Source organism: Pongo abelii, chromosome 4 (assembly GCF_028885655.2).
Source record: "Pongo abelii isolate AG06213 chromosome 4, NHGRI_mPonAbe1-v2.0_pri, whole genome shotgun sequence".
NCBI classification, from domain to species: domain Eukaryota; kingdom Metazoa; phylum Chordata; class Mammalia; order Primates; family Hominidae; genus Pongo; species Pongo abelii.
In genome coordinates this window covers 38,071,492-38,098,862 of record NC_071989.2, presented here as the reverse complement: position 1 = coordinate 38,098,862, position 27,371 = coordinate 38,071,492, and the positions used below count along the sequence as shown (strand labels likewise).

Below are 27,371 nucleotides of genomic sequence, written 5' to 3'. Positions count from 1 at the left end.
ACCTCAGCTCCGGCAGCAGCATCAGACAAGCCAGTCTCGTGCTCCCAGGCAGTGCGCCCAGAGGAGGCGCAGAGCGCGGCAGCTGCCGCTGAGCCGCCCGCAGCGCCCCGGGCCCGCGCAGCCCCAGCCAAGAGGGCGGCGCGCGCAGCCCTGTCAGCCCCCCACCCAAAGCAGCGGCGGCTGCTAGGACCTCGGCTTCTGGGGGTGCGGGGGCCCGGCGGGAGAGTTGCCGGCAGCCCTAGCCCTGTTCGCGGCGGCAGCGGCGGGAGTCTTGGCCGCCGCCTCCAGCGCGCCCTTGCTGCCCCGCGCGACCCCAGGATTGCGAACTCTTGCCCCTGACCTGTTGGGCGGGGCTCCGCGCTCCAGCCATCAGCCCGGATGGGTCTCCTGGCTGGGACTTGGGGCACCTGGAGTTAATGTCCAACCTGGGGTCTGCGGAGACCCGATCCGAGGTAAGTGAGGGAGCGGGCCGGGGAGGAGGGAGCGGGTGGTGCCTGCGTCGCGGGCGGGTGCGGCTGGCTGAAGGGCGCCCTAGTCAGAGGGGTGCGTCTGGACCCCAGAGCAAGCGGTGAGAGTAGAAAGTGGAAAGACTAGAGGGAGCCTAAGCTATGCGAGGAGAGAGAAAAGTAGAACCGGAGAGAGGCCGGCCTTTCGGAGGGGCATGTTGCCTTTTACACGTGGGCAAAGATCTGTGGAGCCCCAGATGCGCCTGGACCCGGAATGCCCAAGAGGGGCAGTTTCCTTCCCCGACTCGGCCAGGCGCTCTTCCGTCAAGTCACAGAACGATTCAGAGCTTGGGTCATCTTCGAACCCACCGCCGTCGAAATGTGTCCTCTCTGGACGTGCAGAGATGACTATCATTGCCAAGAGTGCAACTTACTATTGAGCTTGTTTTGATCTGTGCCGAGGAAAAGCGCAGGCCGGAGGAGGGGCTGCTGCAAAGGTGCTGAGAACCTAAAAATGGAGGGCTCACCTCCTCCGGGCGAGGTCTGGCAAAGCTACATTCCTCACCCGGCTGCCTGCATGTTCCTAACTCCCTCCACCCCAACTAACCATCCCCGTCGAGGTTAGGAGAGGGGCTTTCTTGCCAGTCCTGGATTCAAATCTCTGTCTCGAACGTATTCTTGAGACTCCACTAGGCCATTGAGGTTATTATTTTAATGACCCCTTTTTCTCCTGTACTCTGTGCCGCTTTCCAAAAACACCCCACCACCACTGCCACTACTTTACACCACCTCGAGGCTAATTCCGCGCTGGTGGTTTGTTTCCTGCCCCAACGAAGAAAAACGAACCCTCTTCGGGCTGGAAACGGACTTTCGCGGGTTCCCGCCAGCTTCCTGGGGCCCAGCTAGTTTCGGCTTTGGTAGAATCCGCCGCCAGGACCGATGTGCGCGCCCCCGGGGGGCTTACCCATCCCAGAGCTCGCGACGCTTCTGCTCATAGGCGGGGACAAAGGCAACTCTTCCGGCCCCTGCTGCGGAGATGTTAGAACGCGCTCGACTCTTGCTCAGTATTTGGAATATATGCTTAGGTATTTCAAGGAAGAGATGTTTCTTCCAACCTCATTCAGGCACCCAGTCCCACAAAGTCGTCAAAGCCGGCCTCGACCAAACTCTTACTGTTTCGCTGCGCCTTTGCTTTGGCAGGGAAGGTGGCGCCTTTTCAACAAGTAACAAGTGTCCGATCTCTGGGAAGTCCGCCGTATCCCTAGCCCTCTCCCGCTAGCAAGTCGGGTGCTCTTGGGCCTGGAACCCGGCCCTTTAAACAGTCAGACCCCCTTCCCAGTTTGCCTGCGAGAAGTGTCCCAAATTCTTTTTCCTTCCCTCATCTTGGGCCCCGCAGTTATGGGGGGTTAAGGGGAGAATAAGTCCTCTGTCAGTCAAGGACACGAAGCATAGTTAAGAAAAGCAATAGATCTTCCAGCAATTTCTGTCTCTACCTCCCCCCGCCAAAAAAAAAAAAAAAAAACCTCGAGTTTATAGCAAACCCGTCTCCCCGCCCCACCGCCTCGTTTTTCTCTCTCTGAGAACTGGATCTTGAAGGCAAAGCCCAAACAAACCTCCCAGCCTGCCAGGCACAAGAAGGTGCGGGGGCACTGACGGCGGGAGCGCTGCCTCCTGCGAAGCTGTCACGGTGACGCGAGGAAGGGGTGGGGGATGGTCTGAAAGCAGGTTGCCAAGAAACCCGCTCAGGTGAAGTGGGGAGAGGAAAACCAGCGAGAATGGAGGGGTGGGAGCCTGAAAAGCAGAGATGCCGGTAAGGACCTCCACAGGTTCCCGGGCTAATGGGATTTCGGGAGGCTCGTAGAGGGAGTGGTGGTTCTTCGGTTTTATAACTAAAATGATAACACAGCCTCCGGGCCGCGTGGGCGCGACACGGCTCAGACGGTTTCTGGTGCCCCCTGCTGCCGGGAACTCAGAAGTGCCTCGCGGCGAGCGGCCGCTTCTGCGAGCACTTCTGTGGCTTTCCCGGGCGTCCTTGCCTCCCCAGGCCTGGGGACCCACCAGGTGCCGGCGCCCACGGCCTGCTGCTTTTGCCCTGCCGGGGCGTGGTGGTCCCGGACCCAGAAGGGGACCAGCTTGCCAGGCACGAGAAATGGTGCGGGGTCACCTGGCAGAGCAGAGCCCCGGTCACTTCAGGAGCAGAGCTTCGTTCTCGCACGTGGCGGCGCGTGAAGCAGTTTGTACCGCGGGCAAAGGCTCATGGTTGAGGAGAAACCCGTCGGGCAGATGTAGATGTGTTTTGGGAAAGCGATAGAGAGACAAACTGAGAAGCCGAGGGGTGGAGCCCACACGGACTCTGAGAAAAACGTTCTAGTAGACGCTGTGTGTGTCGAGTCCCCCAACCTCCCCCCTTTTCCCCCGCCCAGCAAATACCGGGAACGAAAGAGCCCCTCGGATTGGAGCCGGTCCCGGTGGCGCTCAGAGGGAAGAATGCGCCCTCCCTGGCCCGGGGGAAGAGGGGAGCTCGATCGGGGCGCTGGCGGCGCTCGGCCGAGGGCGGGAACCGCAGCCGGGAGCCTCCTCTGGAGAGGCGGGGAGTTTTCCACTGTGTAGTCTTTTGCCAGCTTCGCCACACTTCTAATTGAGGATCTCCACGTCCAATTTAAAAAGCCCTCCGTCGGCCAAGCAGGAAAACAGGGAAAACCCTCTTAAGACGGAAGGGAAATCTAGTGCCTCTGTGGCTTCCTGCTGGCTGGCACCGCGATTTGGAATGGCGCATTAACCCCGCGCCTCCATGCTCCTCCGGTCGGACCGCCAGCCATTTCGCACGCACCCGGGAGCTGGCACCGGTGGGGGGCTTGGCGGGGGGGAGGCTCGCGTTCCCCAGATCCTAGCTGCCAGAGTACCTTTCTGGGCTCATTTTGCACGGCCTGGTGCAGTTTTCCTGTGTCTGCACGTCGCGACCCAGAACCTAGCTTTTTCCGGAGTTTGCAAACCAGCCCGTGTGGCAAGAGGCGCTCGTTGCTGCAGGTCACTAGGAGTTTCTAGTCCCTACACCCTCTCGAGCCCAACAGCTGCATAGCGAACAAACAGACGCTCAGGGGATGGAAAATGCATTCGTCTCTGCAGAGGTGGGAGGTGGCGGCCGAATTAAAGGCTTCCCCGGGTTGCCTGCACCGGGACAGGGACTGGGGTTCCGGGTAGAGATGAGGACTGGAACCCTGGAATGGAGACGGGGGTGCCTGTGAACTAATGGCTAGGAAAGGCACTGAGGTTTTTGCATTAACCTGGGTTTTGCATTTCCCTCCCGCATGGGAAAAAAAATCGAGTTTTTCCTAAGAATCCGTTTTATGGAGCCGGTCGAGGGGATAGGATAATCGACTGCATGAATCTCGCAGATTCCGCTTGAGGAGATTCTCTCTAGGTCACTAGTGCCCTGGAGACTGGAACCCTGGGATTAGGAAGGCACTGGATAACACTGCACCCCAAGATGCCTCGGTTCTTCCCCGTCTCCTCATTGGTTGGAACTCGCCCCCAAATTTACAGCCCCTTTTTCTAACCCACCCCCAGCTGCGTGGCCCTCCTTTGTAGGGGTGTGAGGATTGAGAAGCCAAAGAGAGCCCACCTCGGGCTGAAAAGAGCTGAACCCCCTACTCTGCGCCGTACCACGGTCTAGGCCTTCCAGTGCCAGAGCACCTCCAAAGCGTCGGAGACTGGGTGCAGTCGTCCAGGCGTGACGGGGGCGAGGGGAGCCAGTGACTCCTCTGGGAGGGGAAGGGATTAGGGCCACAATCTCTCAAAGGTGCAAAAATCCAATCAAGAGAGGGTTTTCGGGTATACCACGGAGGATTAAAACTTTCAAGACAAATGCAGTCTTTGCCTAACAGCAATGGTAAAGCATTTACTGAGCTCTTACTACATGTTCCGCTAGAGCTTTTCATGCGTGATTTAAATGTTCATAACTTTAAGAGGTGGGACGAGTATTTTAAATCGAATCGGTGCTTCGGGAAGTTAAGTAACTTAAACCAGATATCCCTTACAGGCCAAAAGTCTCCAAGTCCCTGCTAACTTCTTGCTCTGGCAACAGAATACGTATTTAGATAGGAAGAATGAGGTGTGGGCGGCAGGCAGGGTGAGTGGTGCCCCCGAGCCTGCCCTAGACTAGCCAGAAGCGGGGTTGGGACCCGAGGCAGGGGAATGCGCTTGATTTTATTCCCAAAGAGAAACACCGGTCCTTGCTTGGGCCGAGAGCTGGTTCCGGGGCCTATAGGAGCTACCGGCACAAGAAGGGGAGGTCTCTGGTTGGGCTGGAGGACGCAGGGTGGGAACTACACGATTGCCCCCCAGGAATGGGGAATGTTGCGCACCAGTAGAGGGGACTGGACAGGAATCGTGGTGGTGGGGGTGGGGGGTTAACTAGAGGGGACGGCAGCCCTGCTTGAAACTCTGACCCCTAAGACCGGGTGGTGGAGAAGGGCAGCTGCAACCTGAACCAGGAGTGCGGGCTGCTTCTGGGGCGCACTGAGGAGGGAGAAGCGAACTAGGGACTTGCAAGGAGGGCAGGAGTGCCCGAGGAGCCGCTGGCCTGCAGCGGTGCCGGAGGAGGGCGGTGACGAGGTTGAAGAGGGGTGCAGGCACCCGCGGGGAGCCCAGGCTTAACGTGCATTCTGCGGTTCTCTCCCCCACCTCCCGCCTGCCCGCGCAGGTGCCGCCGCCGGACGGGACTTTAAGATGAAGTTATGGGATGTCGTGGCTGTCTGCCTGGTGCTGCTCCACACCGCGTCCGCCTTCCCGCTGCCCGCCGGTAAGAGGCCTCCCGAGGCGCCCGCCGAAGACCGCTCCCTCGGCCGCCGCCGCGCGTCCTTCGCGCTGAGCAGTGACTGTAAGAACCGTTCCCTCCCCGCGGGGGGGCCGCCGGCGGACCCCCTCGCACCCCCACCCGCAGCCAGCCCCGCACGTACCCCCAAGCCAGCCTCATGGCTGTGTGGCCTACCGACCCGTGGGCAAGGGGTGCGGGTGCTGAAGCCCCCAGGGGTGCCTGGCTGCCCACTGCTGCCCGCACACCTGGCCTGAAAGTGACACGCGCTGGTTTGCCCAGCACAGAGGGGATGGAATTTTTATGCTGCTCCTTTAGCATTCTGATGAACAAATATCCTCCCCACCAGCACCACCACCTCAGAAACACACACACAGCTGTCCCCTTTTCTGTTTCCTCATCTATACACACTCCCAGTTTTTCTTTGCTTCCAAAGCCCTTTATCTGTGTGTCTGTGCCTGGCTGTGCTTAATTCTGAAAACTATTGCACTTTCATCCTAAACTGCGCCTGCAAGGCGAGAGGCCGGCTTTTCACAAAAGCAAGCCAGAGGCAGAGAAAACACAGAAGGGCTCCATTTCCAGAACAAGCGTCTGGGTAATGTCAAATCTGTTCAGAAAAGTTCCTCTGTTCAGAAAAGTTCCGGTTCTAGAAAGACTTAACCATAAATAGTGTTGGCTGGGACTAGGGACAAAGACTGTAGCTCACTCCACGTGTGACAATGCTAACGCTTGAGAAAAAAAAACCCAGGTTATTCTTATTAGAAAATAAGTCTGTGATTTACCTCTCAAAAATTAACATGTTTCAGAAACAAGTCAATTACGGCATATCAGCTGTGATGTGATCTCATTTTCCCTCCACTCCTCAGAAGCTTGTTGCATGAAGTGAGAGACTACATTACATGTGATAGAGGCTGTTGCAGAGGCATAATGTCAACAAAGGTAGCAATAGAAAATTTCACACAACCCCAAAATAAAGCAGGAATGAGCTGTGTGTAACTAGGATACCACCCTGGCTACTCTTCCCTGCCTAACCCCACCCCCAGAATTATCCCTCTAGTAACTTTGCGCTTGAAACTTGCTATGGTCATAACCACAGTAGTAGTCCTGCAATAGTCAGCTGTGCGCTGAGTCCCCCAAACCCAATGGCCTTGGCTAGGAAACAACCCAGTAAATGCAATATGCTTACTTTATGCTTAATTATAGCAACAAAAGCACCTTCTTCCACAAGTCCCAAGAAAGATAGAAAGTGGATTTCTTTATAAGGCAAATTAAGACTTCAAAAGGAAGTTAGGGAACATGGTTAATCTTTTGAAACTAAAGTACCTGTTCCAAGAGTGTCTGTCAATTAACTGTATAAACCTACTTTAAAGGCTTTTATTTCCATCACAAATTTAGTGTATATAAATGTTTCTCCAACAGAAACTTAAAAATGTCCCTTAGTGCCGGGTCTTCCAAAACTGGCTATTCATTCACTCAAACGGTCTAGACAAGAGGGACAGGAACACAGTGGCAGATAATAGTTCTCTAACCCAGACGTTGCCAAGAGAAAAATGACTGCGCCTGATTACAAAGCTGATTAATTCATGGAGGTTTAATTGCCATATTAGTGCCCTGTTTAACTAGATTCATTTAATTCTGGCTCAGGCTCCTGGCTCTGCTTTCAACTAACTCTGTGACTTTCGGGCAAGTTACTTTAGAGCTCAATGAATAGTCTGTAACTGTACCATAAAGACAGGCCTTTCTACTCCACAATCCCAGTGGCTATGAGATTTGCCCCTTGGCCTTTATGCTTGTCCTAAAGTCCTTTGGGAAGAATCTCCTAAGAAGAGATTGGAGTCACCTGAGGAACTTTAAAGAATACTGATGCTAGGTCTCACCCCAGGAGATTCTGATTTAGTTGGTTTGGGGTGTGGCCCAGGTACCTGAGTTTTTAGGTGTTCCCCAGATGAGTCTAATGTGCAACCAGACTTGAACCACCGTGGCTTGATAATACCCAAGAAAATCTTTGGCTCATATAAGGTACAAATAGTCACAAAGCAAGCGAGTTAGCACAGATTGCAGGGACAAGGGCATGTTGTAGGGAAGAGGGATTGCTTCCCTTTTCCAAAATTGATGCTGTGTCATCAGTGAACAAGATTCTCACTACTCTATTTACATTTGAACAGCAAAACACACCCCATTGTGTTTTGTCTATGGAAAGACCCAATAGATCCCAGAGGAAACCTGAAAAAGAAACGTTCCCAAAGAGAAACTGAGCTGCATTCTAAGCCAAATTGACTTCTTTCCAGATATGTTTGATTTGGTAGCAAGCTGTCAAGTGCAGGGAAGGCAAAATAATGACAGTATGCAGACTTTGAACACTCAACCAGTGTCAACACGCCTCTGTCACAGTGCTGACATTTATATCCTGCACTGTACATGGTGCAACTGGTTAAGGCTTATGTAGAAAAACATTAAGTCACCACATTTCATTTAAAAATAGAAAGTATCATAAATTCTGATTCCTCTAGTTCCATCCAAATACTTGTAACTTAGTGATTGAGCAAAAGAGCTTTCATGCCACATTAACGTCATTCTGTGCTTTTCACAGGAGGACCAGAATATACACAGTTTGCACACTCACCTTTAACATTGCATGTGTTCCGCTGGTTCCAATGTAAATAAAACATCCAGAATTCTATTGCTAGTATGACCTCAGTGTGAGATAACCAAATGGAATTCATAATTGGCCAACGGGCTTGCCTAAAGGCTGGCTGTAAAGTAAATGGCCCAGGGTTGCCTCCTGTAGCAACTTCTAGCCTGTCTAAACTCAAGGACTTGTGATTTGACTTTTGGGGTACCCAAAACTTTTCTCTTTGGCTATCTTTGTTTGTTTATTTTGCTTTTTGCCAGTATTTTGCCAGTATTTTGCTTTTTGCCAGTTTCCAAAGGGCAATTAGAGCAGGCATGAGGAATCTGCAAGTTGAAACTTGCAAATGTCATAGCATTTTCTTTTTTTTTTTTTAATTATTATTATACTTTAAGTTTTAGGGTACATGTGCACAATGTGCAGGTTAGTTACATATGTATACATGTGCCATGCTGGTGTGCTGCATTGAGCTGAAAGGAAACCCCTCTAGTCCTGAAACCTAAAGAGGCAAAGCAGCTTGTGTATAATGCACCACAGTTCCATGATCACAGGAGGCAGGTCTGAAGCTGGGACCAGAGTTTCCCCCAGATTACTGAAATGTACTTTATATGGGAAGGGGAGGATACTTTATATGGGAGGAAGGTCTTGAACTAATGATTTAGACCATGGTGCACAAGGTTGTCTGAATTTATTGAAGGTTAGTTCATCATAGTCATATTCCTTATCTCAACTAAATGTATTTAATAAGTAAAAGCATAAAATGCATGTGGTTTTAAAAATATGCATCTAAATGCACATATACATTCACCAAATAGTTACATGTATGCCTGTCTGTGCCAGGCACTGTCCTAAGTGCTAGGGATACCTTGATACACCTAATAAACAAAAGTTGCTGCCCTCATGGAACATAGCTTCTAGTAAATGTACATGTGTGGTGGTATGAAAAAATCAACGTGGAAGAACCTCAGTCCAGTAAGGTGGGCTGAATTTTTTGTGCAACTGGAAACCAACTAAAATGACATTGAGCATCATTAAGTTGTAATTACAAATAATTTCTAATTTAGTATAATATAATGGGATTATATTCTACCAGTTTAGTAGCAGTTCACAAAATTTCCTATGGAAACAATTTTTTAAATTAAGCTATCAAGTTTTCAGGCTAGCTCACAAAAACCTATGTAAGCCACGATATAACTGAACTGTCATTCACAATATTACTAAGTGAGAGTCTCTGCCCTGGGGGGCACATCCCATAATCTGCAAAAGGAGGGCACAGAACAAGAAATCAGGGAAGTTTCAGCAAGCAAGAGCTCAAGGTGACACATTCAGACCAGACTAGGATTTGGACCCCAGCCTTGCCACTTAACTGAGATGTTGAGCTGTTACTTAACATCCCTTAAGCTTTGTTTTTTCTTCCCTGTAAAATAGGCATAAGAGTAAATCTGTCTCTTGGGTTGATGTGAGGGTTAACTTAGATATTGCTTTGTAAAGCCTCTGCTCCATAAATAGGGATCATAGTTGTCATTTGCCACCCTCCTACTTGCAACGGCCCCTCCCTGGGCACCCAGTGAATTCCCTTCTTCCGCTACGACATCTGCCAGGATGCTGCTCTAAATAGTGGGATTTCAGCAGCACAACAGAGTACGGGGAGTGAGAGAAATGCAGGCCTTGTGGGCAGGCTATTTTGGGCCCCACTGTTGGTTGGTCAGCACGTAGGCAGGCCAGGCTTTCCTGGGATTCTGCCCCTGGGTCAGCTGCCCCGGCTCTTCCCAGGTTTCACAGCTCCGTCCCTTCCCCAGTTTCCAAGCCCACATATTTCCAGTGGAATTTTTCTCACCAAACTTCCATGGTTATGTTAGGGAGACCTCTTCCCTCATGGGAAGGAGGGAGCCAAGGCAGGGTAGGATCTTTCTATGTAAGTGACAAGAGGGTTGTGAGTTGGAGGCTACCTGTATGGAGATGGAGCGTATCTTTGTAAATGATCCATCCCAGCTGGACATTTAATTTAAGAAGTTTCATAATCCTAGCAAAAAAACTTAGTAAACTGTGAGACCACCTCTGTAGAGCTAAGGAAGCTTCTAGTGCAACAAGCTGGGTAAATGTTAAGCTTTCAAATCTAATGTTATGAAATACAGAATTTAGAATAAACAAACACCATCTATCTATTGTGTCTTATCGCTTAGGGACTGTATGAATGAACAATACTTTAACAAAGTAACTACCTAAGCTGGAAAGGAGCTCTGCCACTTCGGATGGGTCTCTTGGAATCAAGAAACTGCACATCAGACTCTTGTATGAGGCACTGATTCTTTACTTGAGATCTGAGACCAATATTCTCATTCTGGCCCCAGCCTGGAAACTCATTTCAAACTGTTACTGCTTAAAGAAATCTATTTATGGCTTAAATTGATTTGGCCAGTCTTAGGACCTTAGGCTGACCCAGGGCATAAGCAATGTACTCAACAGGTTCTTCAACAGATATAAAAATTAAAGCTCCCTGATATTTTCCCCTCTTAACGTCTCTTTGATCTTTGTTTATTTAACACTCATGGACCATAGCACCTTCATTTGATTAAAATATTTGTTTTTTAGTTAATTACTTGAGCTCAATCAGGAAACAAATATTAAATATCTTTCATGTACTGGGTGCCATGCAGCCTCAAAAAGGCTAAATTTGTAAATAAAGTTGCTTGTGATCTAGCTGTAAACTATTGCTAGGTGGATGGGCAGATGGCTGGATGGATGAATAGAATGTCAGTCAGATAGATATGTCTATTGTGTAGGGTTTAGGTGAGCTGTACGCATGTGTGGTAAAAATTCCTAGCAGTGAGCTCACTGGGATTTGGGGATCATAGCAGGGACGACTTCAGGGAAGAGGGAGGATTTGACCTGGTACTTGAAAGATGGGTGTTTGGAAGGGAAGGGAAAAGGAAAGGGGGACATTCCATACTAGGGAGTAGCATGGGAAAATTTGTGACCATGATGTGGGGAAGGGACAGTGGAACAAAGAGGAGGACAGACCAGTCTCCAAGTTCTAGAAAGAGGTGCTAAGAAGTGGTGGGAAATTGAAGATGTCTTGACAGATGATACCAGATGGTGTGATACTATAAAATTCAGGAAAGGTGTTTGCTCTGTTTCTGATAGCAGTGGGGCACCCATGGAGCAGGCAGGTGACTGCAAGCCAGGATCTTGCTTCAAAGCTGTCTTGCAGCAGAAGTTACCTAAATACCCAGACTGCTTTTGAGTGGGGCCTATGCTGTAAGCATGTCTTTTATTTTGAGGTGTTGTGCTTTTATTTTTAAAAATCTTCTAGACATAGGCACAATTGAACCAAACTATTAGCCCCAAGTAAGTGAATAGCTGCAAATAAACACTTAATATTAAAGTTAAAGACTTAGCACCTTTTAACTATCCACATGATGAACATAGTTCTTGTCCTGAAATCAAGTAAGTTTGAGCTCTACAATACAAGAGGAGATATTATTATCCCCATTTTACAGGTGAAGAAAGGAGACCTAGAGAGTTGTTCCAGGTCACAAACCTAGTAAGTGGTGAAGGCAGAATTTAAACCTCAGCATGTTGGTCCGAAAGCCAATATTTCTTGACTTTACACAGACTGTGCATGCATATTAGTGGATTAAGAAAATACAGACATTTGGCTTGCTTAAAAATGCACTCACTAACCCTGAAACACAGATTTCCAGGAAAATTAAGCAAACAGAGAAAAGAGAAGCAGAGACTATCAAATTTCCTTTTGGCCCTTTTAAAATTTCCATTTGGGCTGTGGTAGGCTTAAGCCAGTATTACTAATGACTACTTCAAAGTCCAGATCAGGATGCTTTTAAGAAGAGAAACATGAATTTCTCTAAGTATTCCTATAATATTGATTCTTTTTGCAATGAGAGAAGGCTCCCTAAGTCTTTGCAACAAAGCAAGGTCTCCTCAAGTGCTTGGTAGGCAGACAGCATTCGGGAGGCCTTGTGGGAGACTCTAGTTCTCAGATCTCTCCCATTCTGCCCAGCGAGGGGATGGCATCCACATGGGAACCTAGTGTGACTGCACGAATGCCAGAGCGATGGCCTCAGTGGGAATGGGAGTATGCGTAAGCAGACTTGGGTCGCCAATGGGAAACAACTGGTTAGCTCAGTAGAGGCAAAACCCACTTTTGCATAACTTTAATAACATAATTGAAGTAGAGAAGCATGGTTTTAAAACAATATGGCCTTCCAATTTTTTTTGTCTGCAAACCTGCAAATAAGAATGTTGAAAAACGATTACCTACTTTGAAGCTTTCTAAAATTTTTCATCATAGGTTTAAATAGTTACACCAGATGTCATTTCTAGCCCTTTCAGGAACTGTATATATGCTTTAAATATTCTTTTGGCAAAAATTTGCACCTGCATATGTAGTTTATTCAGTTCATGGAAAATGATCAAACTAATCAGCCCAAATCAATTGCCTTTTTGGTCAGAAAAGGTCTGACTTCATTTTCAATTCAAATGTACATGTTAGTATACACCCCATGACAACTGTCACACTTCTGGATCCCAATTGTAAGGTAAAGAGATGGATAGGTGAACAGTTAGACAAGCAAAGAAAGCACTGAGGCTTCCCAAGGGGCTTGGCCAGGAGGAAATATGGAGCAATTTGCTTCAGGATTTCTTGGTTTATTCACAAAGTTATCTCCCTTTGCAAGTGTTTGTAGTACAGTGAACACCCATACATCCTTCACTAAGATTAACCTCTTGTTTAGCATTTTCCCTCGTTTTTTTCTGAACCATTTGAGAATTTGTTGCAAACATCAGAAAGTTAAATATTTCAGTATGTACCTTCTAAGAAGAAGGACAATGTCTTATATAGCCACAGTTCAGTTATCAGTCTCAGGAAATTTAATATGAATATAATACTGTTATCCAATAGATAGTCTGTGTTCATATGTCCCCAGTTGTAGCAATTATGTCCTTTATGTTTTGTTTCTTTTTTTAAACCCAGGACCATAAATTGCATTTGACTGTCTGGTATCTTTATACTTCCTTAATCTAAAATGATTCCCAAGTCTTTTTTTCCCCGTGACATTGACATTTGTGAAAGTTCTGGGCTCTTTTGCCAGCTGTTTCCCAGACTACCCTTCAGTTTGGATCTGTCTGATTATTTCCACATGATTAGATGTAGGTAAACATCCTTGGAATATCATATTCATGGCACTGTGTCCTCACATCAAGAGGCGCCCAATATCAGTTTGTTCCAAAGAGCCATTCATGCATGAATGCCTTTGTATTGCACCTGAAGGTGTTTATCCCCAGGACAGGCCCCACAATAGAATGGCTAGACAGGTGAGAAGCACACTGTCTCTCAGTAAGGACAAAGGGGGATTAGAAAAGGGGACGTGGGGAAGGAGAACCACAGCAGGAGCATCCGCAGGCAGACCAGAAGTTTTAGGACATGGCACATGTGGAAACTGAGGAAATGGACATGGATTCCCTTTCAACCACCCATAGGCACTGCAGAAAGTCTTCATGTGCCCCCAGAGGGCCAGGTGCCTCAGTTTGAAGACACTGCTCTAAGCCATAGTGGACACAAAGATATCCCTCATGGGCTCTGGGGTCTGCTGACATTTGCATGTTTAGTTGTCAGGCATTTTGAGGAACACGGAAGAGCTCACACAGCCTCCCAAGACAGGCCTGTGGCTTCTGCCCACAACCCACCATGCCAGGGGCTCCAGGCCCTGCACAGAAGTCTCTCCTCTGTAGAACATGCTAGACTAGGTAGGGACCAGTGTCTGGATCCCCTTTTGGGCAATCTGGCTTTGTCTAGAGACTGTAGAGTTGGCTTTGCACTGCTGCCTTCTGTGCAAATATTGCTGAAGGAGGATCCCAGATGTGATAACCATATTGGCCTACATTAGGCACCATTTGTGAAATACTTTCTGTGGACCAGGAACTAAGCTGAAATCTTTTCTTACGTTATCATATTAATTTTGACCTGAAGGTAAAGGTGTGACTAGCCCCATTTGAAAGATGGGAAAATTGAGGTTTGCAGGGTTAGCAGCTTAGCCAGGGTCTGGACACAGGGCAGCCAGAGTCCAGCACTCACACTTGTCACCACTGCACAAGATCACTTCCTGCCAGCCCACAACACTCAGATGTCACTCTTCTGACTGCATCAAGAAGTCATTAAGGAAAAAAAATCAGGGAATGGGTTTGGCAGGTAAAGTTGTTTTAGAATGATAACCATATCTCGTTACCTGAAGAGTCTTTGAGATTCCCGTAAATTCACTCACTGGGGGTAGAAATTCCCTCCTCATATCTGACCACAGGAATCTACCAACTTCAAATGATAAAGAAGATTTCTTTCATCTTCTCTTAGTCCCTCCTTCTTGTTCAAATCACTGAGACCCTTACATGCCTTTTACCTACTGCTCAGTGGGTCCCCTGGGAAGAGGGATGCTCAGTGCAGAATCCTGCAGAGTCCTGCAGCCTCTCAGGCTGGGGGCAGGGCTTCGCTGAAAGAAGAAAGGAGAGACTCCACCACCCCCACAACCACCTGCCTCTGATAACACCACAGGGATGATTTGCCCTAGTGGCTTTTTGTGCACTTAATTTTACTGGATAACTTTCTCACCCTTCCCTGTTAAGTTTTTTATAAGGGCAGTAGCAGAGCTCCTGGTGTGTGCTCGTTAGCTTGCGGTGTTTATTACCGACTCTGGAGTGCTTTTAGCTCACACCAGGTGTTCATGGATTAGCTAACAAATGAACACCCTGTTGGGTGTTTTCCTGACTTAAAAGCTGAAGAATGGACACTTTCCACCCAGGGGGACCGTGCTGTATTACTGTAAAATTATTAGCATAACTGTAATAAAAGCATGGACCACATACATAGAAATCAGAGCAAGGTGATCAGAACCTGAGTAACAAAGGAATTTACTGTCTGTCTCTCCCTGAGTGGGGTTTTCTGGCTATTTGTATTGATGGAGTAATTTTCAGTCCATTTATTACAAATTTGCTTAGTTGAGTTGTAGGATAACAGTTCAGGATATAGTACAACTAGTATGTGCAATGTCATTCAGAGTGGGTGGAGATGGTAAATAAGATGGCATTTTGATGGGCAAAGTGGCTTTTCAAAGTACACCCATAGCTCCTTTTTCTATATTCTAAAGTGTTTTGCATTCTGGTTGGTCTTTTTCTTCTGCCTTGAGAGAATCCAGAAATGCTTTTTTAAAACAACAAAACACTGGTGTTTTTACAGTGCAAATACTTTTCAAATAAATCGATGTCATGCCTTACTGTCAACAAACCACTGGTCCTGAAGAGAATGCACTGGTAGCTCTGGAAATGGTCACAGTGACTTAGTAAATTACCTCAGCTGGTAATTGTTTTTAGGAAAATAGATGCTTTGGACACTTCTGAAAGTTAACCCAACAGCAGCCTATGATCAGGATGGTCTACCAAACACTAGATGAATTCCGTGTCCAAAATAGGAAAGCACGGAAGGTCATTACATAATGTAAGATGCATCAGCATTCAGTGCTTACTGATCTATGGGCCTTTTTAAAAAAGTAGTTCAAATAAGTGGCAAAGTCATCGCTTTGAAATAGGAGCAGATAACAAAACTTTACAGAAGTTTTTCAGAGAACTGGAACATTCTCATGAACTCACATTTAGAGTCCATTCTCATGGACTGCACATTTTAGAGGTTCCTGAAGGTCAAATAAGAACAAGAGTTGACAGCCCAGAGATCGGCTTCAAGGACAATCTGCTTGGCTCTCTCGATCCATTTTGTACCACTTGCAGTGGGCAATTCTAGCCTTGGAGTCATAACCTGGGTATGACCTAAGCATACTTGAAGCAGCAAAAACAGAAATGAATAAAATTGAGGTTCGAAGAAAATGGTAAATTGAGTGTTTGACTTTTGGGTGATGGAGACTGAAGGAATTGTAACGTGAGGCTGTAGTGTGTCCTCTCAGGGGTCATGGGGCCCGTCTCTATTTTTACAGATGGAAACTGACGTTTAAGAATGCCTTACAGTAGAATCTGGATGCTTTCAGATGCAGATACAGGGTCCTTTCTACACATCTTTTACCTCTCTTAAATAGCGCACAGGAAGATGACTTGATGATTTAAGAGAAGATTGATGACGATCATTTCAAATGTAGCCGAGACATTGAGCCAAGAGGTAAACTGAAGAGGTCAAGCACTGCAGAGTTCTAAAATACCTCCTGTGGGGTTTTGTGGGGCCCCTGATGGTACTGGCTGAGCTGAATGCTGCTGGGGCGTCAGCCAGAGGTGGTCTACTCCCTGGCAGAGGTGACTGAAAAACCCGTGTCTGGCCACACTTTCCAGCCAAGACTTAGACTCTCTACAGTTTAGCATTTTGGAGCTGGAAAGCACCCCAGAGAGCACTGAGTTGACCTCAGAAGGGTTAAGTGACTACTTCCAAGGTCACGCGGCTGGTCAGGGACTGACCCAAGACTGGAATCCAGGCCTCTCTTGTCTCCAACTCTGCAGCAAGAGCCTGGTCATTTGGTGCCAGCGTGAGTTGGAGGAGCTTCCGGAGATGGGGCCTCTCTGTCTGGATCTGCTGCCGTGCTGGCTGCGGCTTTTCCGGTTTTAACTGGGAAATCGCCAGAGCTGTCTTAGCATGATATGCAAGAACCAGGACACAGGAGAGATGCCCTTGAGTAGCATGGCTTTTCCTTTTTAGGAGACAATTTACTGTATTCTGTGGCCCATGGCAGCCTAACTTTAGGATCTGCTTAGCTTACCTGAGTTCGTACTGAATTTTTCAACAGAAAGTATGTTTCTCACCTCCTGTGCTGACTTTGGTAAATGTGTACGGGTGAAACCAGCATGTCTTGCTCTTGTCTCAGAGTAAATTCCCATCTGCTGCAAGACTTGAAGCGCTCAGTGGTAGTAGAGTTTTTACTTTAAAACAAAAAGGCAACAAGTTTGAGCTTTGAAACTGAACCACCAGGTCCACATTTATTAGTCCTATGGACTTCACCAAATATTTGTCTTCTCTGAGCCTCAGCTTCCTGAGCTGTAAAATGGAGATAGTATTCAATTTAGCCTTGAAGGGAGGTTGTCAGGTTTAAAGTTAATGTTGTGTGAAAGTAGGCAGTATTCCACCTTTATACTGGTAATGTTTTTTAAGTGCTTCAAGGAAGCTCTTATCTAAGTTATAGCCTGATGAAATTTTGTAATGCAAGAAGTTTTACAGGTTAAATTCAGCCATGTAGTTCTTGTAATGATATTCCAATATTAGTGAAAGAAAATCATGTTTGTATCATATAGAATGATAAAAATAACTTATTCCAAAACAATGACATTCGTTGGGACTCTTCTTGAGAAGTTGTATCAATTTTAAGTTGATCTTTTCTTTTCATATAAGTATGTATGTGTGTGTCTCTGTGTGTAGACACATATGTATGCACGCATGTGTATGTGTATGTGTTTATAGATCGAGAGAGATCTCTATATTTTTCAGATACTTGGCCTATAGAGCAATTTGCATTTTACCTGCAATACAGGTAGGCAAAGAATACCAGATTAAATGTCTCCCACCATTAGTGGGTTTTCCATTTTCCTCCTGTCTGAAGACAGCCTTTCATATGAAGCAGTACATGTCAGGATGGATGGCACCGTACCTCAACAGCTGCAGGTGCAGCATCCTGTGGCCTCATCCTCAGCATCCTGCCCCATCCCAAAACTGAGCCCCACCAACTGGCCACTGGTTCCTGATGTATCTCTCACTTGTGTGGCCTTGGCTCAGGCAGCAGCTCACCCCTATGAGTCACATTAGCCCTCACCCTTCCAGGCACAGAAGCTGGACACTATAGTGAAGTAGCAAGACTGTTCTCCCCACAGCAAGAAACCCCTGAGCCTTCTCTCTGGGGCCCCTGCATCAGCCAAGCCCAGCTCATGCAGATCTCAAGCCTGGCCTGGAAGACATCTCCTGAACAGGACCACTGTGGGTACTGAGGTCAGGCCCCCTCTCTCCTGGGTCCCTCTGAGCCTCAAAGACCTTCCTTCCACCTTCTGGATAAGGAGTTGTGTCCTCACCACTTTGTCCCTCATAGACAACTTTGTGCCACCTCCCTCTCAGGCCCACAGGTTGGGGACTTAGGATGACTTAGAATGAAAGTCAGCTTAGACTCCCTGCCTGGCCAGGCTGAGGAGGGGACAACCAGCTACAAGTAGAAAAATGACCCTTTGATTAAAATATAGTGAACCTGTACTGTTTTTAGACAAATCTGGCATTTTAGGAAAAGACTCTGTCCACTATTGCCAGCTTAACCAATATAATGTTTTGGATTATGTAATTTTGAGTTCAGCTATTACAGGGAGGACTTGGAGCCCTCACCATTGTTCCTATTAAAACTCAGTTGACTTTACAAAATAGTCACTATCTCAGTCCTTTGGTCCTGAGATGACATTACTATTTTGTTTTCCCCATAATCGAGGGCAGCAAAGTCTTTGCAGTGAACTGTTTGTTCCCAGAGTTGTGCCCCGGTACAAGGTTTCATTTGTTTAAGTAACACTATTTATACAAAGAACACATCAAAGTTAAAATATTTTAAATAGAATAACACCAAAATATTTGGTTGCACTCTGAAGGATAGCTTAAATGCATTTGAGCATTTTGGATTTCCAAAAACTTTATCTTTTAGATGGACATGTTTTCCAAGATATATCCTCCAAGCAGGTCTGGGAAATGAGCAAAGATATGACCTATTTTTTTTTTTTAATGGTGCTCCTCTCTTGTGGTTTGCAAGTATTTCACTATTAAAGTTAATAAATGAGGGTCATTTGCATATCTGACATTCTGCCAAGTCTTTTATAGGATGAAGACAGAGATGCGCCAGTAAGTCTTAATTTAGGGAACGAATCCAAACCCAGACCCCTCTTCTTTTCCCTCAGCTCAGTGAATTCCTGGAAAATGGAGACAGCTGTGGGCATCTCAGCTCATCACCAGGAGTTTCTTGTCTGGGCTGGGTGAGAGGCCTCTGCAGAAGAATTAAGGACAGGCTCAGTGAGGCTGCCCAGCATCCTCTGCAGAGGAGTATGGCTCCTAATGCCCCCAAGTGCCTCGCATCAATAAATTGAGGCTGGCTCTAAGAATGAACTCATTTAGTCGGAACATGCAGGCCTATTTGCCCTGTGGTTTGAAAAATACAATGTTGCCCTTTCCTAGCTTCCAGAATTCATATCCATGTAAATTTTCCAGCAAAAATATTTGTTGTTTCTTCTATTTTTCATGACTATGAAGGAAAAAAAAACCTTCAGCTTAATAAGAGTTGCCTATGGCCTGAACTTGGGGCTTAAATAATATTTCCACATTAGCAACAAAGTGTGAAGGAGATTTCCCATCAAAGGAAGGAATTTTCAAAAGCCACATGCCAGGAAGCCTTTTACAAAAAAAATAAATAATAGACTTTATTTTTTAGAGCAGTTTTAGGTTCACAGCAAAATTGAAAGGAAGGCAGAGAGTTCCCATATACTCCCTACCCCTACACATGCATAGCCTCCTCCACTTCAACATCCCCCACCAGAATGCTACATTTATTATAGTTGATGAACCTACACTGACACATCGTTATCGCTCAAAGTCCATAGTTGACATTGGGTTTCACTCTTGGTGCTATACATGCCATGGGTTTGGACAAATTTGCTATGACTTGTATTCACTCTTTACCTGAAATTCAAATACAACCAGGCTTTCCGTATTTTACCTGGCAAACAAAGCCTGTGACAAAGCCATGTGGTCAAAATGTCTTAAAAAGGGAAGAAAAATGGTTTTCAAGATCTTCCAAGTATCAAGGGCTAAAAAAGAACACTATAAGTGCTGATTCAAATCCTTATCATTATAACTCTAGTAATAAAAAAGTATATAACATATAGATTAATGAGTCTCTAAACCAGTATAATTGAAACTTGTGTGACTCTAATCTTTTCCTATTAGCTTATATTAAAATTTTAGTAATGTTTTACCCTCATTTCTGATTAATCTTCAGTTGATTGTTAATTCAACTTAACTTTCTATATGCCCAGGTTCCTAAATTAATGACCTATTTAGAATTCTTGAATAGAGTCTATGATGTGAGTCCTTTTGTAAAACAGAGTCTCTTTTTTTTAATTTGAAGACTCTTCTGTATTTTGATTAATCACTCCTAATATATCTGTTTTATAAGTTCCAATTTATATACAAGCATGTTTTTTTTGAAACTGGGCGCATCTGTATTTGTTTCCTTTTTAATAGCTTATTATTGAAAGAAATCACCAATAGCTAAAGCAGCTCATTTTTTTTAAGTCAATTGTTTCTGTCAATCAAAGTGATTTAGAGTTGTTGTTTTGTTTTGTTTTGAAAGAAAACTTCCTAAAGGAAGTTCAGTGAGAAAGCAGTACAAAGGAAAGGACAAATTAAGACCGCTCTTGGCCAGGCACAGTGGCTCACTCCTGTAATCCCAGCACTTTGGGAGGCTGAGGCAGACGGATCACCTGAGATCAGGAGTTCAAGACCAGCCTGGCCAACATGGTGAAATCTCATCTCTACTAAAAATACAAAAATTAGCCGGGAGTGGTGGCAGGCACCTGTAATTGCAGCTACTCAGGAGGCTGAGGCAGGAGAATCACTTGAACCCAGGAATTGGAGGTTGCAGTGAGCCGAGACCATGCCATTGCACTCCAGCCCGGGCAACAAGAATGAAAATCCATCTCAAAAACAAAAAAAAAAAGAAAAGAGCACTCTCCTGGGCCCTCTTAAGAAAGCATTACTCAGGGAGCAGAGAGCTTTGGGAGACTCAGGGGAGGTGGGCGCTGAGAGTTAGTGCTGCTGCAAAGCTGCAGAAAGCTGAGGAGGAAAGGCGGTTTGGAGACAGTCCTTCAGCTCTCTGGTGGGCAATGACTGTGCCACTCAGGACAGAGTAGCTTTTCTGAGTAATGTGGGCTGTTTATTTTGGAGCATTTCATTTCATAATGATGCAGTTTTCAGCTAAAGTCCCAGTGTCCCCTTGAAAAATTAAGAACTCTCTTTCCCCCTAGTAAAATGACCTGACTCATTCAGCCAGCAGTTACCGTAGGCCTCCATGGCCTACTCAAGCACTTGGAGATCCATCAGTGAACAAGCAGGACAGAGTTCCTGCCTCTTGGAGTTGACATTCTTTTAGAGAAGACAGACTATAAATAACAACCCTAAGAAATCAGTTAGATGGTATGTTAGAATGTAGCAAGAATTATGGTGGGGGGGAGGCGCAGGGCAGGGGTATCTGGATTAGGGGTTGGGGAGGAATCTTGTTTTAAATAGGGAGGTCAGGTGGGACTTGTGGATAGTGACATTTGAGCAAAGACTTGAAGGAGATGTGGGAGTAGCCACAGGGTGGGAGACATTTAATCTGGTATTCTTTGCCTACCTATATTGCAGGTAAAATGCAAATTGCTCTATAGGCCAAGGGTCCAGGCAGAGAGGGGACAGCCAGCACAAAGGCCCTGAGTTCCTGACTGTTTAAGCTATAGTTCTCGAGGGATGGTGTTGCCCCTAGGGGACATTTGCAATATCCAGAGATACCTTGATCTGTCATGACTAGGATGGGGGATGCTATGGGCCTTGTATTAGTCCATTTTCTTACTGCTATGAAGAAATACCTGAGACTGGGTAATTTATAAAGGAAAGAGGTTTCATGGACTCACAGTTCCACCTGGCTGGAGAGGCCTCACAGTCATGGCAGAAGGCAAAGGAGGAGCAAAGTCACATCTTACATGGCGGCAGGCAAGAGGGCATGGGCAGGCAGCGGAACTGCGCTTTATAAAACCATCAGGTCTCATGAGACTTATCCACTATTACCAGAATAGCACAGGAAAAACCTGCCCCCGTGATTCAATTACCTCTCACCGGGCCCCCTCCCACAACATGTAGGGATTATGGGAGCTAAAATTCAAGATGGTATTTGGGTGGGGACACAGCCATACCATATCAGGCCTGTCCTGGATGGAAGCCAGGGATGCTGCCAAACATCCTACAGTGCACAGGACAGCATCCCACAATGAAGAAAGACCCAGCCGAAAAGGTCAGTGGTGCTGACACTGAGCCCCGTGTTTGAGGAATGGTAAGGAAGCCAGGATAGCTAGATGGGAGGGAACAAGAAGAGAAACAAGAGAGGAGGTCAGAGGTAATAAAGGCTGGAGGAGAGGGGCAGCCAGGTCAGGTAGGGCCTTTAGGGCCAGTGTGGATTTGGGCTTTTTCTCCAAGAGTAATGGAGAGCCATTGGAAGGTTTTGAGCAGAGGAGGTTATGTTCTGCATTTAAAGTATCCCTCTGGGTGCTGGGTAGAAAATAGATCGAAGGTGGGTAAGGGTAGAATGAGGAAGCCCAGTTCAGGGGCCACTGTGGTTATCCAGGCAAAAGGTGACAGGGCTTCAGCCAGTGTGGAAACAGCTTTGTGACTTCAGTGCAGCTGATCCAGCCAATGCTAAATTTCAGATAGCAGCTAGGCATTCTAAGGATTCCAATCACCAGTCTTTTCATTATTATATATCATATGTTTTATATATTACACACACACACACTCTACACACACGTGGTTAAGTTGCTTTTGCTAGATTTTGTTCTATGGGAGGGATACCTGATATATTTTAACAATTAAATAGGTTAGGTTTATGACAAAACAATTTGACCTGGGTTAGACATAATGTAATCTTTCTATGCTTTAACACAATCTTGGCAAAAAACATTTACTCTTGCTGACAACTCTTCTGTGGTTTATTTCTCTAAGCCACTTATAATCCTAAACATACTAAATGACCTGAAAAATGAGGTGAGGGGGGCATAAGAGGCCTAATACCTAAGAAACAGGTGTTTGAATTGTTTTTCCCCCGTTTAGAAATTCATTACATTGTTCCATTAGTTACTTTTCTCTGCTTACTTGATCCGCCAAAGCAAACGCTGAAATCCAGCAGAAAGCACCAAGAGACTGCTGATTTATACTTTCACCAAAGGTCTCAGACATCTTAGTGTCCCCGCATCCTTCCTCCGTGTGCTCTCCCTAATGAGCCTCTTGTCCTGCTTGCAGCCAGACAGTGGGAGCCATGTGACAGCCTGCAGCTGAGGCTGGACCTCACCCTTGGGGGCAGGGCTGCTTCTATGCACGAACAGCATCTCATTTCATTTATTGCTGTGATACATAAATGCCATTTTACTCTATCACTGGACTTTTTTGTTAAAGTCATGCTGTTCAAAGGAAGCGGTAAATTAGTCTCTTTGTTAGTAAAATATAAACTGTTTTCCTGTTCCTTAATGATTTTTAAGGAAGTTTTAAACTGTAGTTGCATTCCTGAGCTCTTCATTTGTTATGTCAGAATGGTTCTTGTCCCACTCAGCCACACAGAATCAAAGCAAGTTTCAGGGAAGAGCACTCAGTATTCCAGATAAAGGTAGCCATATTGAAGACCTCAGTTTTTTCACCCTCTAAGACGGTGTCTCTCAAAGTTTAGTGCATGGATCTTTGGTGCGTGGATCTTTTACATTAGAATTCCTTGAGGCTTGTTAGAAATGCAGATTCCTTGGCCCCTCCCCAGACCAAATGGCTCATTGTCTCCAAGGGTAGGGCCAAGAATCTGCAAGGTAGTCAATATCCAGGGTATTTTCCTGCATACTCACATTTGAGAACCACTACTCTAGGTTGTGTGACTAGGCAAGAAAAATGCCCCTAGAAGATTGGCCAGCTCACAGCAAGCTCTGCATGGACTTGTTAAAAATGGTGGATGTTATTCAAATGAAAACTACGCTTCTAAGGATTTGTTTTCTTTGAGAAAGTATGTAACCACCACATTAGTCTCCTCTTCCAACTAAATCATCTTTCTTCTTTGCATTTTTGCCTCTGTTCTTGGGGATTACAGTGGTCCTATAGCTTAATCGGCTGATAGTTTTGCTGTGGGTCCAATTTTTGCTGTCTTTAGGGGGGCACTTTGATCTTGAAGACGGCTTGAAATGATCATTTTGTCTCATGTGCCATTTTCTCTTTTCTTTTTGAACAGCAAATATGCCAGAGGATTATCCTGATCAGTTCGATGATGTCATGGATTTTATTCAAGCCACCATTAAAAGACTGAAAAGGTCACCAGATAAACAAATGGCAGTGCTTCCTAGAAGAGAGCGGAATCGGCAGGCTGCAGCTGCCAACCCAGAGAATTCCAGAGGAAAAGGTCGGAGAGGCCAGAGGGGCAAAAACCGGGGTTGTGTCTTAACTGCAATACATTTAAATGTCACTGACTTGGGTCTGGGCTATGAAACCAAGGAGGAACTGATTTTTAGGTACTGCAGCGGCTCTTGCGATGCAGCTGAGACAACGTACGACAAAATATTGAAAAACTTATCCAGAAATAGAAGGCTGGTGAGTGACAAAGTAGGGCAGGCATGTTGCAGACCCATTGCCTTTGATGATGACCTGTCGTTTTTAGATGATAACCTGGTTTACCATATTCTAAGAAAGCATTCCGCTAAAAGGTGTGGATGTATCTGACTCCGGCTCCAGAGACTGCTGTGTATTGCATTCCTGCTACAGTGCAAAGAAAGGGACCAAGGTTCCCAGGAAATGTTTGCCCAGAATGGAAGATGAGGACCAAGGAGGCGGAGGAGGAGGAAGAAGAGGAGGAGGAGGAGGAGGAAGGCAGCCATCATGGGAGCCTGGTAGAGGGAGATCCAGCTACAGACAACTGGACAGGAGAGAGAGAAAACAGCCCTCTGGATTCTCCAGGATGGCAGCCAATGTCACTAGAAGCTCAGGGCTGATGTTCCTGGTTGGCTGTTGCCACCGTTTCAGCTGATACAGTCCACCATCACTGATTACCGGCGCGGTTGCGGATGCACTTGAACCAAACCAGTGTATCTCCTGTGATTTGTTTTCATGTGTCCGAAGACACCAGGGAAACAGATCCTGGTGTTGTTCCTTGTCATTACGTTTTACTGCTGAAAGTAAGAGGTTTATTTTTCTGTCACTCAGTGGAGACATACCCTGGAAAGGAGAGGGAAAAAAAAGCAAAGATACAAGAGATAATCACCTTTGCATTTGAAAGTTGAGGCCCGAGGTTTACTACAACCAGCATTTTTGCCAACGGTTGGTGATTGATTTCCATCACGGTGTGTGGGGTGGGAGGAAGTTGGCTAGGAACCAAAAAGGCTGTGCTCATGATTAAACACAAACCTGAAGGTATTTGCTTTATGTCCTTGGAAACAGGAAACGAGTTGTGGTTTTCGCCAGCATTCTTGTAGGAGAGAATCGGGGAAGGCCCTGAACTGCCCCCGGGCAGGGAGAGCCCCTCGGGCCTGTTGGTTTACAGAGAGACAGATGTTACATACCCAGCTCCATTGATGTGTGGTCACCAGTGACCAGAGAAGCTACTCGATGCAATGCATCTGTTTCAGATACAGAAATATAGAGAAGATATTTATTGAAATTTAAGTTATTGTTATTTATTACCGTTCACTAATGAGTTTCTCTTTTTCCCTTATTTATTAAAGTTTCTTTTCAAAGGTGCCAAAGTATATGTGCTCGCAAAATGCAAAGAAAGGTGACAAAAGGAAATTTGAATTGGGAACAAGGGTCCATGCTTTTCAAAGTATTAAAAAGTTTTTTGCTAGGCAAAAATCACTTACTTTACCTTTTAAAGAAAATTTCTCATTAATTTTCCCCAGATTTCAGCATTTTTCCCAATTTTTATTTGTGGAGCATCTCAGGCAAGCCCCCTTTCCTGGAGCAGCGTGCAGAGACCACTGGCACTTGACTTTATTTCTTCCTTGCTCCATTGCTGAACAGAAACGTCGTGGGCTCCACTTCCTGTTGTATTTAAGCTCTTAGTCCCCTCCACATATACCTATCTGTACTATGCATAACCATATATAGAAAAGGTTCAGTTCCTTTTAGTAGGTAGTCCTGGATTTAATGCTGACCTAAAAGTAATGTCAACAATGGTATCAGGTAGCTACCGTTTTACCGACTCCCTCCATCTCTGCCCACCCACCGCCCTCCCGAGAATATGCTGGCTGCCCAGTGCAGCCCAGGAGACACAGGGGCCTTCCATGGGTAGGGTCTACCAGGTCCTATACAACCCCTGGGCTGTCACCGGGGGTCAACAGCTGCTGCTTCTATATACCCAAACACCTGACAGCTCCCTGGGGAGCAGATGGCTGAGAAGGGTGCTGAGGAAGCCATATTTGGGCCAGCCACAGCCACACACATGGAGCCTATATTTAGGAGTGTGCTGCCTTTAAATGAAGGCGGTCGGGGCCAGTGCAGCGGCTCACACCCATAATCCCAACACTTTGGAAAGCCAAGGTGGGAGGATCTCTTGAACCCATGAGTTTGAGACCAGCTTGGGCAACGTAGGGAGACCCTGTCTCTACAGAAACTTTAAAAATTAGGCAGGCATGATGGTGCACACCTGTGGTCCCAGCTACTCAGGAGGCTGAAGAAGGAGGATCACTTGAGTCCAGAAGGTCGAGGCTGCAGTGAGCTGTGATCATGCCACTGCACTCCAGCCTAGGTGACAGTGCAGTACACTGTCTCAAAAAAAAAAAAAAAAAGAGGTTGGAGTGGGAGGAAGCATAGGGTGGGAACAGCCACCTCCTCCATGCCCTAGATTGTGAATTTATCAGGAAGCCAACACATGTACGACACACTAGGCCCTGTATTACAGCTTGTTACACATTTCATAAAAGGGATTTTCATCAAGGAGATAATCTATTACTACCTTAGTGGCTATTAGTCATAGAAACTATGACAGATTTAGCAATTAAATGAAATACTGGCCTCCATCAAGTAATCATGTCAGTTTTACAAAGTAACAAGAAGCAGCAGTTACCAGACATCTGATCCCCTTCCCCCAAAATACCCAAATTCTTCATGGTTCTGCCCTTCTCTGTCCTTTCTGCTCCCCTTGCCCGCCTGCGAAATGGAGGAAAGGCGTTCCCTCTCACGCTCTCTTGGGATCTTGCTGAGAATTCAGACTGCTCAAAACAGTGACAAACCCCAGCCATCCAGTCATTCGTGGAGCACAATTTGGATGTGGCCCCAGGGGCATCTGTCCCATTCAGAGAACCCTGGCAGGTGCGATGGCCACTGTTCCCAGGCTTCAACCTCAGTGACTGCCCCCGCCCCCACCCAGCAGCTCCCCATGGAGAGTCCCTGCCCAAAAAAGCTGTAGGATCCAACGGGTGTTGATAGCTTGTTCCCGGCATCACCTACACACCACAAGCAGGTTTTAATGGAAGCAACTTGCTCCACCAAATCCACAAAAGGGTAAAGTTTGTGATTTTTCTTTATCATTGCGATCACCATCTGATACAGTGAGGAGTGCACTTGTTTGGAAGTTCTGACTTCTCTGATCTGTCTCGGTCGTTTGTGTTATACAACCAAAGTTCTCTACAGACTTTATTTTTGTACAATATCATTTTGTAACTTTTTACAAATAAAAACTCATTTCTATTGCTCTCTGTA

General features: G+C 46.3%; 1 protein-coding gene across 3 annotated transcripts; it reads left to right on the top strand.

The window, feature by feature from the left end:
- The first annotated feature begins 228 nt into the window (after positions 1–228).
- Positions 229–27,371, top strand: GDNF (glial cell derived neurotrophic factor). 3 transcript variants are annotated; one of them, XM_009240656.4, is made up of 3 exons: positions 229–452; positions 5,149–5,247; positions 23,914–27,371. In XM_009240656.4, exons 2-3 carry the CDS (start codon positions 5,175–5,177, stop codon positions 24,396–24,398), a joined length of 558 nt encoding a protein of 185 aa, XP_009238931.1. In that variant the 5' UTR covers positions 229–452; positions 5,149–5,174; the 3' UTR covers positions 24,399–27,371. The 3 variants fall into 3 exon arrangements, with proteins under 3 accessions (XP_009238931.1, XP_002815551.1, XP_009238930.1); XM_002815505.6 differs by having other exon boundaries at positions 5,149–5,325; XM_009240655.4 differs by lacking the exon at positions 5,149–5,247.